This window comes from Ipomoea triloba, chromosome 8, assembly GCF_003576645.1.
Source record: "Ipomoea triloba cultivar NCNSP0323 chromosome 8, ASM357664v1".
NCBI lineage: Eukaryota > Viridiplantae > Streptophyta > Magnoliopsida > Solanales > Convolvulaceae > Ipomoea > Ipomoea triloba.
This window is the reverse complement of record NC_044923.1, coordinates 9,651,103-9,667,128: the sequence shown is the minus strand read 5'-3', so window position 1 is coordinate 9,667,128 and position 16,026 is coordinate 9,651,103. Positions and strand designations below refer to the sequence as shown.

Sequence of the window (16,026 nt, the reverse complement as noted above, 5' to 3'; positions counted from 1 at the left end):
TGCGATCCAGTATGTGCGTTTCAATGATTTGGAGTTGTGCACAATGCGAAGGCGTGTGCGTGTATTCATAATGGTGTGTGCATGCCACTATTAAATGCTGTGGGAGAGGTGATTCAATATCAATGACAAGTACGTATTAAACAGAACTGCTGTCTTATTGGTTAAAAATAAAATTCAACATCAGCTGGTACCGAAAATGAAGGTTAAAAATAAAATTCAACATCAGCTGGTACCGAAAATGAAAGACATTAGTAACACATATATGTAAAAGGAATATTGAATGCTGAAATGGTTTTAAATCTTAATGTTGGTCAACGTATAGTGGCTTCAAATCCCCCCACTGCGTTGACGTTGGGCAGACGGTGTGTTGTTATGAAACAGCAAAAGTTCTGACATGAGCCTTACGCGCATTTCACGCACACACCTTGCATCACCCCTCCGAATACCACAATCCCAAGAGGCTATCGACTGCCCTACATACGTCTCCATATGGCGCATTGCAAATACACCAGAGTCGATGCTGTTTTTTGTTTCGCGCCATGACATTCGAAGGCGTCGTGGTTGCAGTGCAGTGACCTTTATGTAGAGTGCAGGGAATCCGGAGTCCTCGAAGAATACGGAGAGCAAATCATGCTAAATAAGCAAAGTTAATACAAACATACAAGAGAGTTAGTTGAGATCAACCATATGACAAACATACATTAGATTTGCAGAATAACTAAGTACGAGTAGTAGAACGTGGTATACCAGCTGCATATGGGTTTGGCCATATTTTTCGAGTGAATCACCACCAGTAGATAAGTTATCAATAATATCGAACTTCAATCGTCTTACATCAACAGAAATAACATAATAATGTGTGCCATGCAATATAGGGAAAATGAACTGCCAAAAAGAAAAAACAATTAAACTCGTAAAACGCAAGTGATAATTAAGTGGTGGGGCTATAATAGAACATAACTAGGACGGATGTGCGTTGTACATAACAGGATCAAAGACACTCACCATGTCCACATCTCCCCATGTAGCATAACTTGTTAACTTTAATTCGGCCTCCATCCGCTCAGTGAATAATTGTAATCGATGTGAACGGGGTGCTTGAAAGTTACTAACTGTGTGCAACTATATTTAATAAAGAAACCCATGAATGTTAACAAATGTGCATAAAAGTGTGTTAAAAATGTGTAATTGAGCAATGTTGTAGAAAGCACACCGTTGTAGCTATTGACACGAAAAACCTACTAGGTGCAGCAATTGGTTTACCCCGCTCCCTAAAGTTTAGCAGTGATGCCCAAGCATTGATTATAGCAACCGCCACTTGATTGCCTTCCAATAACGACATAAAGTCCTCCCGGCGTGCAGACCACCCACCATAATTAAATAACTCCGCATTCCTAAATAAACAAAAGAAATCATATTCTAAGGTGGATGGGTTGTTGGGACAGTATGCTATATCGTACATGTAGTTAAAAAGTATACCTGTCCAAATTAACGTTGCGTACATGTAGTTAAAAAGTATACCTGTCCAAATTAACGTTGGTAGCCATCCAATCATAGACAACCTGAGATTCCGGTTTTTTGGTAGCCATCCAATCATAGACAACCTGAGATTCCGGTTTTTTCACAGACCTCCAATCATAGACAACCTGAGATTCCGGTTTTTTCACAGACCGCATTTGGAGTGTGCGGGTGCGGGTGCGTGGAGCATACGAATTCCAATCGATTGTGCGCAACGGCACTACAGCCCCTAAGGGTTGGCGTGAAAACTTTTGAGGGGCAGCACATGTTTGATTGAAGACCATGCTGTAACCTGGATGAGTCCTAGGTATTTGCTGTATATGTAATGAAACAGTGAATATTAAAAGAAACCAAGACCCAAAGTAGTAGGAAAATAGAGTTGTTGTAAATTCGGAACACAAGACAAATGTTTCCGCAAAATGAAGGAATACTTGTATAGGTGTTTTGTCGTTATCGTTGCTACCAATTGCTCGGCCTTCACTTTGATTGATTTTCGTAACAGAATTTTGAACAGCATTCCCAATCGAGGACTGGTGCTGAGGACCTGCGAACACAGGCACTGCAATGGGTCCCTAAAGTCCATGGAAAATGGTGTTATGGAGTTTTAGCTGATGCGTTGAACTTGTTAGGAGTGTGCAGGTCAGAGTGCAAAGAAATTAAACTTACTACTGGTGTTGGGTTAGACGTAGATCCACGAGACGTGTCAAGTGTAGGCACAACGTCATACTTGCGAGCAATTACTTCAGCCTCAGCCCACAGTTGAGTAGGGTGGTCATCTGTCAAGTCGGGAGTTGATGAATGGTTCATCACACATACCTATATAAGGGAAATGTCAAACAAAAGCGGTTCAGGTATGTGCGTGCACCATGTGAAACGGGTGCATTAGTATAGTGCGGTGTGTGCAATTTGGTTGATAAGGAAAAATACTTACTACAGTCAGTGTGTTTGACGTAGATCCATGTATCGGGCCAGCTGCAGGCACCACATCGTAATGACGTCGAATTGCTGCTACCTCCTCCCATCGGGTGGAAGGGTGTTCTTGAGTTAAGCCAAGGCTGAATGATGGAATTCCCGTAGAGACCTATATAATGTGAAATGGAAACATTGGGGTTCAAGTGTGTGCAGATTGTGTCTGAAAGGGGGTACAATCATGCGAGGCAGTAATGGGGATACAAGTACTAATAAATGTGATTGAAATAAAAGTTATATGCTTGTGCGCAAAACAGAAACTTCATAGTACGACCTGCACTTACGGTATACAGATGCTTGCCCCCTGCGTTTACTACGACCACAAAAAACAGTACAGGCATAACAAAAAAGCAATGTGAATACAAGCAACCTACACCATAGGATAAGTGCTTACTAACTGACAAAAGTGATCATACAGTACTAACAACCTAACTACGTGGTAATTTCTTGCGCTTGTACACAATCATACTTACTGCATCTGGTGATTGTGAGCGCGACCCCCGTAATGGGTCAGTCATAGGTACGTCATCATACTGTCGAACAATAGCTTCAACCTCTGTCCATCCTTTGGTAGGAATATCAGCATTCGCGCTAACAGTAAATGAAGGAATTTGTTGAACAGAGTTGGTCTGCTGAGCCGCCTTCGCAATCGCCTCAACGGCACTTAGATTGTCTGGATTGTTCCACATATCCTCTTCCAGCTGCGTTGCACCACCCTCCGTACCACCATGGTTGTCTTCCGCTGTACGACCACGCTGATCAGATAGCGTAATGATCCTGCGAGCAGCAGAGAGCACATGGCGAAACATATCAGAACTGGTCGTATGACCCGGATGACTCTCTAGGAATTGCACCATATCATCCAGAGCCTTCCCTAACGCAACAGACTTGTCATCGAAGTCCTCAGCATCAGTCTGTAATAGTTATAATGTAGTGTTAAAAATAGAACAACCACATATTGAAGTAATTGAATAGTGCAAAGCTTAGTGATTAGTATGCACGCACGGTCAGCAACATTAACGCGCACAGACCAGAATACCTTTGGGACAGTTGTGTGAGCCTGTGAGTCTCTCCCACTAGTAGCAGCGTCCTCCTACAAAGGAAGCGGAAAGGGCAGGATCCCCATGGGAAAACAATGAGAATGTGAAGCAGAAATGCACACGCACATACTAGCAAACCACTCCTTGTGCAGTGACTAACTAAAATGGGAATTGAAACAAACCTGATTGTCAGTTGCAACAACAATATGTCCTTCTACAACCCCTCGGCCAAAGCCTCCAGCCTGAATCTCAGATAATTGTCTAGCCTTAAGATGTCTAGAACTCCACCCACGTAATGATGGCACAAGACGAGGCACGACCCTGTCGGAATGCACAACCCTGTCCACATAAAGCAACTGAACCTTAGAGATATCAGTATCACGCACGCAATACATATAATTCACAAAATGATTATGAAAAAAGAGAATGAATTACAACACCTACCAGCAAGAAGACAATAGGACCAGAAAACTGCTTATCTGGATTATGGACCCACTGGGCATGTCTTTCAACCAAACTTTCCAATATGAACTTACACCAGTTCAAATTTTTAATACCATCAACATCCTCAAAATGATGAAAGACCAACTGGTTTGCATACCCGTTTGTCATCGTCCTACCCAAAACACTGACAACAAGAACGGCAAAATGGCGCTTAAACCAGACATCCCCCTCCAAAAGAGATCTGACCTTAGTTGCAATCATAGTCGGTGTGATATCATGCTTCTCTTTGTTGAACTTAGACCTCCATTCCTTTAAGGTATCACTGACATCATCCTTTTTTCTCTTTGTAATAACAACACTACCCTACGGAAGACCCAATGTATAATGAACATCCTCCTCTGTAACAGGGAGGACCAATCCGTTCTCCAGGCTCAAACACATGTTAGTTGGGTCAAAATTACTAATCAGCCACCTACACATAGACTTTGGAATACCTTCAACCTGAAAGTCCAACATATCTCCAAGTCCAAGCGCACGCACGGCGTTCTTTTGACAAGCATTAAAGCGCTTAATTGGCCATGCTAAATGCTTTGGGCTGCCACGAATCTTCAATTCAGGAAACAACTGCACATCCTCCCCACCAAGCCCACTATCAGAATCATCTTGCACCGGGTCTGGTTGGACGGTAGTGGGCAAAACAACAGGGGGAGATTCCAAATTGTCTGAGGGCGGATTATCCAGCATATTAGCTTGAATACCTTCATCAGTGTCCCCTGTGAAGTGGGAAACTTTTAATTTAAGGCAGCCACACATTGATGAAAAAACCAAAACTGTAAGTATTTAAACAGAAACCCACCAAAGCTTAGAGAACATGGTAAACAATACTGTAAAACAAAACCAACCATAATGTAAATATTAGAATGTTATTTGATTCTACTTCAAAAGCGAATGAGAATTGGCAAAACTAGAATAATAGCATTTGGAAATGATAATGAAAATTACAAAGACCATGCACTATGGAGTCCAGGTGGTTACAGAATAGTATTTAAAAATGTGAAATAAATCAAAACGCATGCACGGTAGAGACCGACTAATAAGGACGCACACACCTGTACCATAAACAGCACACGCCGAAAAACCCTAAAAGAATGTCCAAGTATAGGAAAATGTAGAAAATTACAAAGACCATGCACTATGGAGCCCAGGTGGTTACAGAGTAGTAATTAAAAATGTGAAATAAATCAAAAAGCATGCACGGTAGAGACCGGCGAATAAGCACGCACACACCTGTACCATAAACAGCACACGCCGAAATACCCCAAAGAATGGCCAAGTATGGGAAAATGTAGAAAATTAAGAAGAACATAGTGATAAATAAAAATGGGACACACAATTAAACCGTAAACAGAACACAGGCATAAGTGCACAAACCCCCCAAGCTTATAGAACATGGTACACATATATCTAAACCCAACCCCAACCATAATGTAATAATACTATGTAATTTTATTCTATTTAAAAAGCAACTAAGAATTCGTAAAAGTAAAAGAATAGCAACTGAAAATGAGCAAGGTTCTTCTATAATTATGCACGCGCTATAACTATGCACACGGTTCTTCTATAATTATGCACACGCTATAACTAACACAAGCACACACCAATCACTAAATTCAAGTATTTATTACAATTACAAAGCAATGCACGCACGGTAATTCGGTTAAAACATACACTAGTAGCTCTCCCAAAAACATAACATAACTTTCATATTACACAAGCCAATGTTACGCACACGCTACCACCCACATACGCAAACACCAAGACAAAAAGAATAATATAATAGTATGCTGTAAATTGGCGTCCCTCCACCCGATAAAACATTTACGCAAACCCTTACCAAACTAATACAGAAATCAATCACAGAAAAATACATAACGAATATGAAAATTGGCATAATGTAATTCACACAAAATAATCTCAAAACCAAGGAAAAAGAAACTACCTCAGCACACACCAAACAGTAGCCGTACCTTTCTTGATTTTTTTTTATAACCATACCTTTCTTGATTTAATCGACTAATTAACACCCATATTTCTAAAATATTCACAATCCCATGACTTAACGTACATGCATGATATGGATATGGTAATGAATATGTTTGTATCCTAGCTTGTAATAATGCCATTAATATATGTAATGCTCTCTGACTTTTGTGATATATTATATTCTAACCTTGTTGTTGATCATTTTCATCTTGTAGTATTCCAGGGACTAATCTAAGCAATCTTAAATTCAATACTGTACAATTCGATAACATAAAATTTTCAAAGATGTTATTGTCTGTACATGAATTTGTACTTTTGATTTAATATTTAAGAGACTATGCTCCTTCAATTTAAGTTGTTAAATTTTTCAGTAGTGTGCACACACCAAGCAAAACTACCTACAGTGCAATTTTTTATGGTAGTATTTTTTGATGATTTTAAACAAAATGCACCCTTACATCTGACTACAGTGTCGTGAAGAGATTATTGTGGTTGTGAGCTGGATTTTTGCTGAAATTTGTCATCTGTTATCTCTCTAGTCTCTACCCATTTTGATTGAAAAAACGCAATTCTGTCCCAAACAGGACACCACGACCACAACCTAAACAGCCCCACAAACAGGACAACACGACCACACCATGAAACAAAGCAAAACCTAGTGTTCAATATCAAAATACTACCATAAAAAATTTAACAAACCCATCATTTGATCTCATCACCTTGAATTGAAGCTCAATAATTATACAAACTGATTCCTAAAATTGTATTCCGGTATGTTGTAATTAGTCGAGTCCTGTTTCTGATTCTAATGGTGTGTGCATTTCTTAACTTTTCTGATTCCTAAAATTGCCACGCACATACCACTGTAATATGAACTCCCACTCACCGCCCCAAAACACAGTAACCCAGAATACCAAACAACCGCCTCATTGCTAACCCTAACCAAAAAAACAAAAACGAGATGAAGAAATAAACACCAAAAAAGTGAACACGGAATACCTCCAACACCATTAGAAGCGTTCTTCCTCATACGCTTCGACCTCCGAGTAGAAGAGCCCGCCATGGAACTCCGAGCCTATGACTATGCCGACAAGCGAGAGTGAAGAAGAGCCGACTGCAATGAATGTAGACTGGCGCCAAAACGTGAGAACACCTACGCAAGGGAGGATATCACCGGCGCCAGGGAAGGAAACCGGCGATGTATCGTTAGAGATACCAATCGCAAAAGGAAAACAATCGCAAAAAAATTGGGATTCCCGAATCGTCATTACGCAAATAAAAAATAAAATTACAATATAACCCTCCCTGATCCCAAATGTGACGGGAAAACAAAATAAAATAATAAATAATTAAAATAAAATCTGAACCGTGAAATAAAAATAATAAATGGTCGAGATGTAATCTCATGATCTCGTCTAAATAGGGTGATCTCACCAGATCCAATTCCTATATATATATATATATATATATGTATGTATATATATATATATATATGTATATATCTATATATACCTAGGTTAAATTTGATCTTGGGCTTGAGTAAATTGGGCTCAAAAACTATGTAGGCTTAAGAGATTAAATAATTGGGCTAGTAGATTGGGTCATGAATAGTTTTGAGTTCAAACTTAGGCTCAAAACAATAATATAAGAATCACAAGTTCGTCTCAGATAGACTTTTGGGTTAAAATTTTGATAAATAAATTTATTCCCTAAATAGGGCTTTTTAAACCATAAATGAATATATAAATATTTTGTACCAAATCATTTAAATCAAAGAGTCTAAAATATTTAATTATACTCTTGCTCGATGACAATTTCTAGTAGAAACTAAATTACATAAATAATTTTATTTTAAAAGCTTAATAAAATAGGAGTTCGGAGTAAATGATTTTGGATGATAAAGTTATAAGGTATAAAATAATTTATATGAAATTTGAAACAATAATAATTTGTTTCTGAAAGTATTTGAGTTAAAATATTTAGGATTGAAAATAATTTTTATTTAGGAATTATTTTACCAAAATATCAATTGGTTAAAATATCGGGGTGTTACACCGATTGGCGTCACACTTCGGACTCCCGGCTCCTCAATCGGATGGAGCATTTTAACAAACACTTGATCTACCACTTTCCCCGGGCGTCGTCATCCCGGACAAGGGGTGGGGATATGGCCGATTAGGACTCGTATAGGCCCGATATCTCGCAACCTATACTTCTTCTAACTTTACTACCTATCCTTGTTGTAAATAGAAGCAAATCAAGATAAACATCAACCACACAAGATATATGAACGGAGAAAATTTGCCATTCATTGCCTTGTAGTGGGAGTCTTTTGATATCCTTGAGAGTTATGTATATTAGTGATGTTGTAGTTTTGGCGTTTTGGTATTAATAAAACGGAGAAGAAGTTCTTCGAGTGTCGTGTTCTCAAGGATGGCAAATTGGAACCTAATCATGCGTGTGACTTTTATGATGTTAAGAGACAAGAGTTACAAGATTCACTCAAAGTAAAAGAAATCATGGTGAAGAGGTTTGACAAAAGTAAAACAAAAGTAATCAATTAAAGAAACAAAGGGGATGGATGTCCTATCTAGGTCTCCACTTGGTTTACCACTTCTTTCGGGTCTCGTCATACCGGACTAAGGGTGGGGATGTGGTCGATTAGGACTCTAATAGGCCTGATATCTCGCAACCTATACTTCCCTTAACTTTACTACCTATCATGTTCGTAAATAGAAGCAAATCAAGATAAACATCAACCACACTAGATATATGAACGGAGAATATTTGTCATTCGTTACCTTGTAGTGGGAGTCGTTTGATCTCCATGAGAGTTATGTATATTAGTGATGTTGTAGTTTTGATGGTTTGGTTTAGGTGTGGATAGTGATAAGACGGAGAAGACGTTCCCCGAGTGTCGTGTTCTCAAGGATGACAAATTGGAACGTAATCAAGTGTGTGACTTTTATGATGTTAAGGGACAAGAGTTACAATATTCACTCAAAGTAAAATAAATCATGGTGAAGAGGTTTGACAAAAGTAAAACAAAAGTAATCAATTTATGAAACAAAGGGGATGGATATCATATCTAGATCTCCACTTGGTCAACCACTTCTCCCGTGCCTCGTCATCCCGGACCAAGGGTGGGGATGTGGTCGATTAGGACTCGTATAGGCCCGATATCTCGCAACCTATACTTCCCCTAACTTTACTACCTATCATGTTCTTAAATAGAAGCAAATCAAGATAAACGTCAACCACACTAGATATATGAACGGAGAATATTTTCCATTTGTTACCTTTTAGTGGGAGTCGTTTGATCTCTGTGAGAGTTATGTATATTAGTGATGTTGTAGTTTTCATGTTTTGGTTTAGGTTGGATAGTGATAAAACGGAGAAGACGTTCCCCGAGTGTCGTGTTCTCAATGATGACAAATTGGAACCGAATCAAGCGTGTGACATTTATGATGTGAAGAGACAAGAGTTAAAAGATTCACTCAAAGCAAAAGAAATCATGGTGAAGAGGTTTGACAAAAGTAAAAAAAAAGTAATCAATTAAAGAAACAAAGGGGATGGATGTCCTATCTAGGTCTCTACTTGGTCTACCACTTCTTTCGGGCCTCGTCATACCGGACTAAGGGTGGGGATGTGGTTGATTAGGACTCATATAAACCTGATATCTCGAAAGCTATACTTCCCCTAACTTTACTACCCATCCTGGTCGTAAATAGAAGCAAATCAAGATAAACATCAACCACACAAGATATATCAACGGAGAAGATTTGCCATTCATTACCTTGTAGTGGAAGTCGTTTGATCTTCGTGACAGTGATGTATATTAGTGATGTTGTAGTTTTGATGTTTTGGTTTTGGTGTGGATAGTGATAAAACGAAGAAGACGTTCCCTGAGTGTCGTGTTCTCAAGGATGACAAATTTGAACCGAATCAAGTGTGTGACATTTATGATGTTAAGAGACAAGAATTACAAGATTCACTCAAAGCAAAAGAAATCATGGTGAAGATGTTTGACAAAAGTAAAACAAAAGTAATCAATTAAAGAAATAAAAGAGATGGATGTCCTATCTAGGTCTCATGTTAGATACTACTATAGTGATATCAACCTAGTCCAAAGTTTAAATAAAGATGGAGTATTGTTCTAAGATAGCTCCCAAAGTAAGGATAGAGATGGATCGAAATACCTTAGACCTCACAAGAAACCCTTAGTCTCGAATCCTCAAAGACTTAGAAGAATCCCATTGTAGCTTCAAGTACCCCGATGATGCAATCTTCAATCAGCTAGAGTCGGATCTAGTTTCCTTCGATTCAAGAACGAGTCCACGAACCTAAATCTAAGGTTGAACAAAGGAAGATTGATTCGAGTCCACGAATCAATTTGCTAGTTGAGTCCACGACTAGCCACTAATTGAGTCCACAATTAGCGATAAGGTTTCTTACACAAGTGTAAAGAAAAACTTAAGAATTTTATTGAATGAAAGCGTCCTTAGAATGATATGATTGTGCCCCATTTATAGGCATAGGGACATCATTATAATCCTAAACACAATGGGAAAAAGAATCCTAAACCTAATCTAGAAAGCAAGTAAATATAGTCCTATTTAGAAAGGGATTTAAGAAACCTTTCTAAATACAAATTAGTGTTTCCTCTTTCATGCCAAACAATTTAAAATAATGATTACAAAAAATAATGGGCTGATTTGGGCCTAATTTAATTCCCAAAATCAGCACTTAAACAATTATAAAAAGCCTTGAGTTCTTTTTCATCTTTTGCAATTGGGCTTGACTTGGGTTTCCACCATCTTTGAACATAACCAATGGAGAGTTGCCTTAATTGTTTGGACTTGGGCCTTGTGATTGGCCCAATCGATACACTTAATGGATCTTCGTTATGTTGGGTCGCATCATGTAAGGTGTTCTAGGCAATGCAACTAGGTTTCTATCAAGGGAGCCCTCGCCACCATCACCGATTGGCGTCACACTTCGGACTCCCGGCTCCTCAATCGGATGGGGCATTTTAACAAACATTTGATCTACCACTTCCCCCGGGCCTCGTCATCCTGGACAAAGGGGTGGGGATGTGGCCGATTAGGACTCGTATAGGCTCGATATCTCGCAACCTATACTTCTTCTAACTTTACTACCTATCCTTGTCGTAAATAGAAGAAAACCAAGATTAACATCAACCACACAAGATATATGAACGGAGAAGATTTGCCATTCATTGCCCTGTAGTGGGAGTCTCCTTGAGAGTTATGTATATTAGTGATGTTGTAGTTTTGACGTTTTTGTTTTAATAAAACGGAGATGAAGTTCCCCGAGTGTCGTGTTCTCAAGGATGTCAAATTGTAACCGAATCAAGTGTGTGACTTTTATGATGTTAAGGGACAAGAGTTACAAGATTCACTCAAAGTAAAATAAATCATGGTGAAGAGGTTTGACAAAAGTAAAACAAAAGTAATCAATTTAAGAAACAAAGGGGATGGATGTCATATCTAGATCTCCACTTGGTCTACCACTTCTCCCGTGCCTCGTCATCCCGGACCAAGGGTGGGGATGTGGTCGATTAGGACTCGTATAGGCCTGATATCTCGCAACCAATACTTCCCCTAACTTTACTACCTATCATGTTCTTAAATAGAAGCAAATCAAGATAAACATCAACCACACTAGATATATGAACGGAAAATATTTTCCATTTGTTACCTTTTAGTGGGAGTCGTTTGATCTCTGTGAGAGTTATGTATATTAGTGATGTTGTAGTTTTCATGTTTTGGTTTAGGTTGGATAGTGATAAAACGGAGAAGACGTTCCCCGAGTGTCGTGTTCTCAAGGATGACAAATTGGAACCGAATCAAGCGTGTGACATTTATGATGTGAAGAGACAAGAGTTAAAAGATTCACTTAAAGCAAAAGAAATCATGGTGAAGAGGTTTGACAAAAGTAAAACAAAAGTAATCAATTAAAGAAACAAAGGGGATGGATGTCCTATCTAGGTCTCTACTTGGTCTACCACTTCTTTCGGGCCTCGTCATACCGGACTAAGGGTGGGGATGTGGTCGATTAGGACTCATATAAACCTGATATCTCGAAAGCTATACTTCCCCTAACTTTACTACCCATCCTGGTCGTAAATAGAAGCAAATCAAGATAAACATGAACCACACAAGATATATCAACGGAGAAGATTTGTCATTCATTACCTTGTAGTGGAAGTCGTTTGATCTTCATGATAGTGATGTATATTAGTGATGTTGTAGTTTTGATGTGTTGGTTTTGGTGTGGATAGTGATAAAACGGAGAAGACGTTCCCTGAGTGTCGTGTTCTCAAGGATGACAAATTTGAACCGAATCAAGTGTGTGACATTTATGATGTTAAGAGACAAGAATTACAAGATTCACTCAAAGCCAAAGAAATCATGGTGAAGAGGTTTCGCAAAAGTAAAACAAAAGTAATCAAATAAAGAAAGAAAGGAGTTGGATGTCCTATCTAGGTCTCATGTTTGATACTACTATAGGGTGTTCTAGGCAATGCAACTAGGTTTCTGTCAAGGGAGCCCACGGCTCCATCACCGATAACTAGGTTTCTGTCAAGGGAGCCCACGGCTCCATCACCGATTGGCAGGTTTCTGTCAAGGGAGCCCACGGCTCCATCACCGATTGGCGTCACACTTCGGACTCCCGGTTCCTCAGTCGTATGAGGCATTTTAACAAACACTTAGTCTACCACTTCTCCCGAGCCTCGTCATCCTGGACAAAGGGTGGCGATGTGGCCGATTAGGACTCGTATAGGCCCGATATCTCGCAACCTATACTTCGCTTAACTTTACTATCTATCCTTGTCGTAAATTGAAGCAAATCAAGATGAACATTAACCACACAAGATATATGAACGGAGAAGATTTGCCATTCATTGCCTTGTAGTGGGACTCTTTTGATCTCCTTGAGAGTTATGTATATTAGTGAGGTTGTAGTTTTGATGTTTTGATTTTAGTGGGAGGTGTGGATAGTGATAAAACGGAGAAGAAGTTCCCCGATTGTCGTGTTCTCAAGGATGGAAAATTGGAATCGAATCAAGCGTGTAACATTTTTGATGTTAAGAGACATTAGTTACAAGATTCACTCTAAGCAAAAGAAGTCATGGTGAAGAGTTTGACAAAAGTAAAACAAAAGTAATCAATTAACGAAAGAAAGGAAATGAATGTCCTATCTAGGTCTCAAGTTTGATACTACTACAGGGTCTTCTAGGCAATGCAACTACATTTCTATCAAGGGAGCACACGACACCATCTCCGAGTGGCATCAAACTTTGGACTCCTTGTTCCTCAGTCAGATGGGGCATTTTAACAAACACTTGGTCAACCACTTCTCCCGGGCCTCGGCATCCCGGACCAAGGGTGTGGATGTGGCCAATTAGGACTCGTATAGTTCCGATATCTCGCAACCTATACATCCACTAACTTTACCTACTATCCTGGTCGTAAATAGAAGCAAATCAAGATAAACATCAACCACACAAGATATATGAACGGAGAAGATTTGCCATTCATTGCCTTGTAGTGGGACTCTTTTGATCTCCTTGAGAGTTATGTATATTAGTGATGTTGTAGTTTTGACGGTTTGGTTTTAATAAAACGGAGAAGAAGTTCTTCGAGTGTCGTGTTCTCAAGGATGGTAAAATAGAACCGAATCAAGCGTGTGACTTTTGTGATGGTAAGAGACAAGAGTTACAACATTCACTCAATGCAAAAGAAATCACGGTGAAGAGGTTTGACAAAACCAAAACAAAAGTAACCAATTAAAGAAAGAAAGGAGATGGATGTCCTATCTAGGACTACACTTGGTCTACCACTTCTCCTGGGCCTCGTCATCCCAGACCAAGGGTTGGGATGTGGCCGATTAGGACTCGTATAGGCCTGATATCTCGAAACCCATACTTCCCCTAACCGTACTACCTATCCTGGTCGTAAATAGAAGCAAATCAAGATCAACATCAACCACACAAGATATATCAACGAAGAAGATTTGCCATTCATTACCTTGTAGTGGAAGTCGTTTGATCCTCGTGAGAGTTTTATATATTAGTAATGTTGTAGTTTTGATGTTTTGGTATAGGTGTGGATAGTGATAAAACGGAGAAGACGTTCCCCGAGTGTCGTGTTCTCAAGGATGACAAATTAGAACCGAATCAAGCGTGTGACATTTATGTTGTTAAAAGACAAGACTTACAAGATTCACACAAAGCAAAAGAAATCATGGTGAAGAGGTTTGGCAAAAGTAAAACAAAAGTAATCAATTGAAGAAAGAAAGGAGTTAGATGTCCTATCTAGGTCTCATGTTTGATACTACTATAGGGTGTTCTAGGTAATGCAACTTGGTTTTTGTCAGGGGAGCCCACGACTCCATCACCGATTGGCGTCACACTTCGGACTCCAGGTTTCTCAGTCGGATGAGGCATTTTAACAAACACTTAGTCTATCACTTCTCCCGGGCCTAGTCATCCCGGACAAAGGGTGGGGATGTGGGCGATTAGGACTCATATAGGCCCGTTATCTCGCAACCTATACTTCCCCTAACTTTACTACCTATCCTTATCGTAAATAGAAGCAAATCAGGATAAACATCAACCACACAAGATATATGAACGGAGAAAATTTGCCATTCATTGCCTTGTAGTGGGAGTCTTTTGATATCCTTGAGAGTTATGTATATTAGTGATGTTGTAGTTTTGACGTTTTGGTATTAATAAAATGGAGACGAAGTTCTTCGAGTGTCGTGTTCTCAAGGATGGTAAAATAGAACCGAATCAGGCGTGTGACTTTTATGATGGTAAGAGACAAAAGTTACAAGATTCACTCACAGCAAAAGAAATCATGGTGAAGAGGTTTGACAAAAGTAAATCAAAAGTAATCAATTAAAGAAAAAAAGGGGATGGATGTTTTATATAGGTCTCCACTTGGTGTACCACTTCTCCCGAGCCTCGTCATCCCGGACAAAGGGTGGGGATGTGGGTGATTGGGACTCGTATAGGCCCGATATCTCGCAACCTATACTTCCCCTAACTTTATTACCTATCCTTGTCGTAAATAGAAGCAAATCAAGATAAACATCAACCACACAAGATATATGAACGGAGAAGATTTTCCATTCATTACCTTGTAGTGGGAGTCTTTTGATCTCCTTGAGAGTTATGTATATTAGTGATGTTGTAGTTTTAACGTTTTTGGTTTTAATAAAACAGAGAAGAAGTTCCCCGAGTGTCGTGTTCTCAACGATGGCAAATTGGAACTGAATTAAGCGTGTGACTTTTATGATGTTAAGAGACAAGAGTTCCAAGATTCACTCAAAGCTAAAGAAATCATGGTGAAGTGGTTAGGCAAAAGTAAAACAAAAGTAATCAATTAAAGAAAGAAAGGAGTTGGATGTCCTATCTAGGTCTCATGTTTGATACTACTATAGGGTGTTCTAGGCAATTGTAACACCCCAATTTTTATGTTCTCAAAAGTTACTATTTATAGCACTTTTAAATATGGAAACCTTCAAAAATTAGAAAGCCGAAATAGGCAACACCTTTATTTAGAAACTAGTCACATTCCAACATATGAAAATAAACTGTTTAATGTACTCATGAACCAAAGGGTGTTACCGCCACACCTAAACTAACTATAGCAAGATGTAAGGCTAAACCACCACAACTCAAATAAAATGATGAACTCCCAAAATGGTCTAACTCCAAAACCTTATTACATAATATCCACCTAATACGGTCTATTGGCGCGCTCTTCAAGATTCTATTACTTCCTGTTATCATAGAATTCAAAACAACACAAAACACAAAATTAGCAAATTGCTAAGTAAGAAACTACTGCACCCCGTAAAGCAAACACCCAAGAATAAAGATTTACTCAATTAATTTTTTAAAACATTAACAACTAACATTTAATCTTTCGACCATTTCGAAAACCACATATATATTCTTATAATAAAATATAATCCA

General features: G+C 39.0%; 1 protein-coding gene and 1 long non-coding RNA gene across 2 annotated transcripts; both read right to left on the bottom strand.

Moving 5' to 3' along the window:
- Positions 1-327: 327 nt before the first annotated feature.
- Positions 328-3,133, bottom strand: LOC116026920. Its single transcript, XM_031268347.1, has 10 exons — positions 2,961-3,133; positions 2,450-2,599; positions 2,185-2,334; positions 1,950-2,090; positions 1,647-1,832; positions 1,522-1,562; positions 1,214-1,394; positions 1,006-1,122; positions 748-885; positions 328-633 (listed from the first exon to the last, which is right to left on the bottom strand). The coding sequence occupies exons 1-10, from the start codon at positions 3,003-3,005 to the stop codon at positions 328-330; spliced, it is 1,455 nt and encodes a 484-aa protein (XP_031124207.1). The 5' UTR covers positions 3,006-3,133.
- Positions 3,134-3,141: 8 nt separating this feature from the next.
- On the bottom strand, positions 3,142-3,770 carry LOC116028017. Its single transcript, XR_004100045.1, has 3 exons — positions 3,710-3,770; positions 3,527-3,580; positions 3,142-3,401 (listed from the first exon to the last, which is right to left on the bottom strand). It is a non-coding gene; the product is annotated as an uncharacterized LOC116028017 (long non-coding RNA).
- Between the last annotated feature and the right edge of the window lie 12,256 nt (positions 3,771-16,026).